Consider the following 6,115-nt stretch of genomic DNA (forward strand, 5'->3'; position numbering starts at 1 on the left):
AACAATTGTTTTTTGGAATTAGATAGGAATTACATAGTTATAATAATAAAATCAATCGTATATGCACAAATATGTACAAATAAGAATAATGTGTGATTAAAGTATAATGTTAAACATAAAATTATTATAGAACCTCAAATATCATATACACTTATACGTATAGTTCCTATATTTATTAAGAAAAAACAAACTCCAATAATGGCTATAGGTAAAATACGCAGCAAAAATAATAATAATTCTTATAAAGATTATTTCACGCTCTTTATGTGCACTCTGTACTTGTAATTACCGTAATTATATAAACATAAGATGTAACCGATTTTAATGTTAGCCGTACTGGATAACATATGAAGTATCGAAAGTGCAACTTTTGGTGTCTTGCAATAGAGATCATCGATAAAAAAAATAAAAATGGAAATAACGTATAAATATTATAATTGTAGTGAGCAGAAGTAATATATAAATAGTATTATTTTTGTGGATATATTGTATTTATATCTCTTTTATCAGCAATAAAAAAATGGATGTGATAAGATTTTATATATAGTCCATCCAACGACATAGTCAGATTAACTGTAGGCACATATAGAAGTTTGGTCGGTTGACCACTAGAGGCGATAATTTGTAGGGCATACTTTTGATTGAATTCCACCCATACTCATCGGCGATCTCCCTATTCATCTCTAGCAGTGTAACATATACTATAGATAGTAACATATACTATAAATTTTCAATACTTTGGTGCATGGGGTATATCGGAATAAACCCACATTCGTGGAATAAAACATATCGAAATTATCGATTGTCATAAAAAATATATCGATAGTTTTCGATAGCGGAAATTATCGATACATTATCGATATTTCACTATATGTAATGGAGGCTTTAACAGGTTTGAAAAGATAAAACATAAAACTGATATTGTAGTTCAGTTGTGGAAGTAGATTTTCATTTTTGTCGTTTTACTAGTCTTTTGTAAAAATAAAAAATGATGGAAAGCTCTGACGAAAGTTCCGAAGAGACAAGTTGGGTATTATACAGGGATCGCGAAGAATGGAGAGATGTGGTTCCTGTACCGCAGGATGACGGCCCTAATCCTATTGTCTCAATTGCTTATTCTGAGAAATGTAAGTATTTTATATGGTTTATGGAATGTATATTATGATCAAATAACAATAAGGTCCTTAGTTCTATTTCGTTTGTATTATATTCTTGATCATGATTCGCTGCCTTATAACCTAACCTTATACATATACTTTAAAATATAATAGATAAGTATTTAAGTAGGTGTTAAAATAGAAAAATAAAACTGTAAATTAATGCAATATCGCATTGTTTATTATGAAATATATCATATTAAGTTTTAATTATATCTATTTCATGGTTAGAAAAAGAAAGTAAATATTACATAAATAGTTCAGATAATAAAAATAAATTATGAAAATCTGTGCAAAAAACATGTGCATTATTATTTTTTGTATAAAATAGATCATAATGTTTAGAAATTAAAAAATATTCCATCTATGCTCCTATATATTTCTGATAATTATATATAATATTTCTATTAACTAAAATTTTATTACTGTTTTAAGTTAGGGACTCATATGACTATTTCCGGGCTATCTTAAAATCTGGTGAAAAGTCGGAGCGTGCACTAGCTTTAACAGAAGATTGTATCTACCTTAATCCTGCAAACTATACAGTATGGCAATACAGGAGGGAGATACTTAGAGCTCTCGGCAAAGAATTGCGAGATGAATTAAAATCTACTAATATACTAACGGAATATAATTCTAAGAACTATCAAGTGTGGCATCATAGGAAACTTATTGTTGAATGGCTTCAAGATGCTAGTGGGGAACTAGAATTTACAGAAAATATTTTAAAAATTGATGCAAAGAATTATCATGTTTGGCAGCATCGTCAATGGTGTATAAAAACATTTAAGTTAGTATATCTTGTTTATCTTTATTATGTTTGTTAATTTATGATTTCAGATACTAACTAATAACAAATATTTTATTTATGTAATGTACAGTTTATTTGATAAAGAGTTGGAATATACAGAACATTTATTGAACGAAGATATTCGTAATAATTCTGCTTGGAATCAACGTTATTTCGTAATAAATAACACAACCAAGTTTGAACAAGATATAATTGACAGAGAAATTGAATACGCCTTAGATAAAATAGAATTAGTTAAGGGCAATGAAAGTGCTTGGAATTACCTTCGAGGGTACTGTTTGTCATTGTTGTTTATGTAATCCATATTTGTAAATTATGTAATTTAATTAATGTATGGAATTATATACCATATTTTAGTATTTTGATGCATGATAGCAATGGTTTGGCTTATAATGAAAAAGTAAGACAGAAATGTGAAGACCTGTATAATGCTGGCTGCCGTGTTAATCATTTATTGGCCTGTATTATAGACATTTGTCAAGAAAAACCAATAACAGATGAGTCACCAGATTCAATATTTCATATTAATAATGCTCTTAAGGTATTGTCATTTTTACTTGTATAAATATTTATGCATTATACTAATAGAATTTATAATTATACGTATAATTACAACTTTAGCTATGTAAAGAATTATCCGAGAAACATGATACAATAAGAAGGAGATATTGGGATTTTTTTGGACAACAATTATTGGATAAAATGAAGTCAGAGTCTATAAGTACGTAGTTTGTTCTACATTTTTATAAAAACACCACTTTAATTAATATGTTATAATTCATATATTTGAAAGGAACTGTGTATTATATGTTTGAAATACATATTGATATATGAAGCATATTGTTCATAAAATTTGATAATACATTTCAGTCAATATTATTAATTAAAGTAAATCACTTTACAAATAAGAGTTAGTTACTGGAAAGATTTTATAAGATATATACAACAAATTCATAATACTTTCTGCAATATTTTTAAGTGTAACAAAAAATAAATAAGTTATGTAACTATGATGGGAAAATAAAAAATGGTGAAGACTTTTATAAAGTATAATTTTTTTTTCGTTGTTAAGACCTTATTCTTGATAGGTATACTATTACGAAAGGATATAAAACAATCAACATTGATTATCTATTTATTTATAAAATAGTTACATACTTTCAAGTATAATACAATAACTAGTTAAGATAATCATATCAATATATTTATATAGACTTTGTTATAATTAAGGTAATTATGAACGCAGCGTTTCAAACGATGATTTTGTCGCCAAAAATATATTCGTGTGTTTTTAAAACTTTAATTTATTTCAGTAAGTATAAACTCAAATTCATTCGTTGATACCAGTGTTTTAAATATTAATGGCCACCCCTTTGAGGCAGTGTTAAAATTTCTAATAAGGAAAGTGAATATCGTTGCAAAGAAGCAATGGCAGTGATTGCACTTCTTAAATCAAACTATGTTTCGAAAAAATTATAAATAATCTTGTATATAAATTATATTTGCGAAAGGTTGACTCCAGTACTTCATAAATATCTTATGAAAATAAAACAATAAACGTACGTTCTCTCATACAAAATCAAGTGAAATTATGTATAAATTTAAAGATTATTTAGGGCAGCCTTTTCATATAATACGGAAATGCGAATTCAATGTATTATTATTTTCATATATCAATAGAATCAAATTATTTGTAATTATTTGTACACATTAGTAAATAATACAGAAGACTTTTAACGTATGTATACCCTTTTTTATATTTAGCTTCCAACAAATATGTGAGACATTTAAAATCAAAACTCGCCAAGTCCGATCGACTTTGTTAACTATACAAAACAATAATAACAATGAATCACGAAATGAATTATCAAAACAAGAAATGGATTTGGTGGGTATTGATTCCAGACGCCTCGTAATATTATAAGTTTTTAATAGAATAATCGATATTACACATGACACAAATTTTTTAACGATATGTGTAAATAACAAAGTAACATTAATTTTTAATTGCCAATATATGCATATTAGACGATACGTGACACGCGAAAATTACACGATTAAAGTTTCCGAGAACGTATATTTAAGGCAAAATTAAGAAACGATCGATGTTTCCATTTCGATGAAAGAATTTGACTGGTACAACAGAATTCCACACGCAACGAAACATACTTCCGATGCACGATGCTTGTAGACTGGGCATTTTTTTCTTAAAGTTCTCTATCCTAACATTTAACAATCAACATTCAAACGAATAATCCGATTATATGCTTGTACCGATCGGAAACAAGTTCTCCTCTATGTTATTAAAAGAAAAATATGAATTTATTTTCAGCGTATAGCTTTCGTGATTATTTTACAACGTTTACTCTTTTCAATTTCAAATTTTCGAAACGTTCATAAAGAAGATCGCTTCCATCGGTACGTTAAAGCTACAAGATATACGTAGTTATTACCACGGATTATATTACATATATATTTTCTTTACACTGAAAATATACCGTCGTATGAATATTTTTACCTTTCTCTCTCTCTCTCTCTCTCCCTCTCTTTCTTCATATTCATTGTTTAAATTTCTTTACTCGTAACATATCGTATAAGTATTTGTTTTGTCAACTTGCTGTGATTAGCGCACGGTGCCTGAAAACACGCATATCGTCTTACCTCTTCAACTTTCAAACTATTTAAACAATTAATCCGAGGTATTACATACACACGTAGGTTACATTGAAAAGATCGATACTAACGCTGTTTAATAATGAAAAACGTATGATTATTTAACTTTCCTTGCGTGCACGCGATGTTACCCAATTTCTTCCCTCAAATATTCGTGATTCGAGTAATTATCACGTTTTCGTGAACAACATTTTGCCTCTCGGAAAATGTATATCGGTTGTCATTGCTAATATTAGTCGAAGTTAGGATGGTTGAGTTAAATTGTTAAGTTGCATAATAAATAACCGAGAGTGTCATTTCCATTCACTTTTTTAACATTCACTGAGTTGAGCAGTAGGGGATTTTGATATTAACGTTTAGTCTCGGATGCATTCAAATCTATACGAATTAGAAATCTCCAAGGAATAGCGAAATCTCGTACAGCGCGCAAACGGTTTCTCCATTTCGCTCGAGGAGATTGAAAGTTAAAATACATTGAAATCAACCTTACGTTTTCTAAAGAATCGATTGGACAAGATTTATAAGAGTAAGGTATCTCCAATTCTTATCTAAACTTTCTTATGTAAACGCGTAATTCTTCTGGTACATGGTTTTTTCGTGCGCCGTGTAACACAGTCAGTTATATTTTTATGTCCTCGATTAATATTCTTTTCTTAATGAATACATAATCTATACGTTTGGACCATCTGTCAGCCAGTACAAGCACAGCCCGACCATAATCTTCCACTGTTTTATTTAGTAGCTTTCTGTGAGTACTCATATTGGCCGTGATCGGCTCAATGACCCTTTAAACTTTAAACACCTCTCGTCGCTTTAGTTGATTTCCTTTTATGGGACACCGAGCCCTTTACACGAATCAATTCCCTTTCGATTTCTCTGTCCAGCAGTTATAATACTACTTCTAGTAGATACCACCGAAAATATTCTCGATAAAGATGCGAGTAGCTATCGAGAAGGAGATAGATTTCGTATAGAGAAGATAGATCATTGAATCCTATTCGAATAGTATGTTCCTACGTTACGATAGACGAGATATTACATAATATTTTGTATCCCTCACGAATCCTTTCGTCGTTTAAAATAGAGCCAATTGAACAAGTTTTCATTGTACGTGGATATCAATTATCGTTATATTTTTCTCGCTAAAAGTACCGCGATGAAAAATTAGGTAATCAATTTTATATTAAATTTTGCGTTCCATTACATATCCTCCTAATTTTAACGTATGAATCTTTTATATCTAGAACGCAAGATTGCTTGCTATTACGTTACGTCGTGAAGAATACTTTCGAGCGATCATTACTCGTCTATTATTAACCGTTTTAATACAAAATTCACAATTATACTTATTTTAAACATCGTTTCCAGTTATAATATGACAGAAGAGTTCATGGATACTAGTTAGCTGGAACCATTTTTTGAGCAACGATCGAGAGAAAATCGTACATCTGACGCATGCTCGAGTGCTTGCTCC

General features: G+C 29.5%; 1 protein-coding gene across 1 annotated transcript; it reads left to right on the forward strand.

The window, feature by feature from the left end:
• Positions 1–839: 839 nt before the first annotated feature.
• LOC117208581 (protein farnesyltransferase/geranylgeranyltransferase type-1 subunit alpha) lies at positions 840–2,851 on the forward strand. The gene is made up of 5 exons (XM_033449812.1): positions 840–1,127; positions 1,593–1,947; positions 2,039–2,239; positions 2,326–2,509; positions 2,590–2,851. Exons 1-5 carry the CDS (start codon positions 989–991, stop codon positions 2,695–2,697), a joined length of 987 nt encoding a protein of 328 aa, XP_033305703.1. The 5' UTR covers positions 840–988; the 3' UTR covers positions 2,698–2,851.
• Positions 2,852–6,115: the final 3,264 nt, after the last annotated feature.

Source organism: Bombus bifarius, unplaced genomic scaffold (assembly GCF_011952205.1).
Source record: "Bombus bifarius isolate JDL3187 unplaced genomic scaffold, Bbif_JDL3187 scf7180000008140, whole genome shotgun sequence".
NCBI lineage: Eukaryota > Metazoa > Arthropoda > Insecta > Hymenoptera > Apidae > Bombus > Bombus bifarius.

Coding starts and splice junctions, on each gene's coding strand:
- LOC117208581 (XM_033449812.1), top strand. CDS start 989: ATGATGGAAAGCTCTGACGAAAGTTCCGAAGAGACAAGTTGGGTATTA. Junction 1,948..2,038: donor TGGTGTATAAAAACATTTAA/GTTAGTATATCT, acceptor TGTAATGTACAG/TTTATTTGATAAAGAGTTGG. Junction 2,240..2,325: donor GCTTGGAATTACCTTCGAGG/GTACTGTTTGTC, acceptor ACCATATTTTAG/TATTTTGATGCATGATAGCA.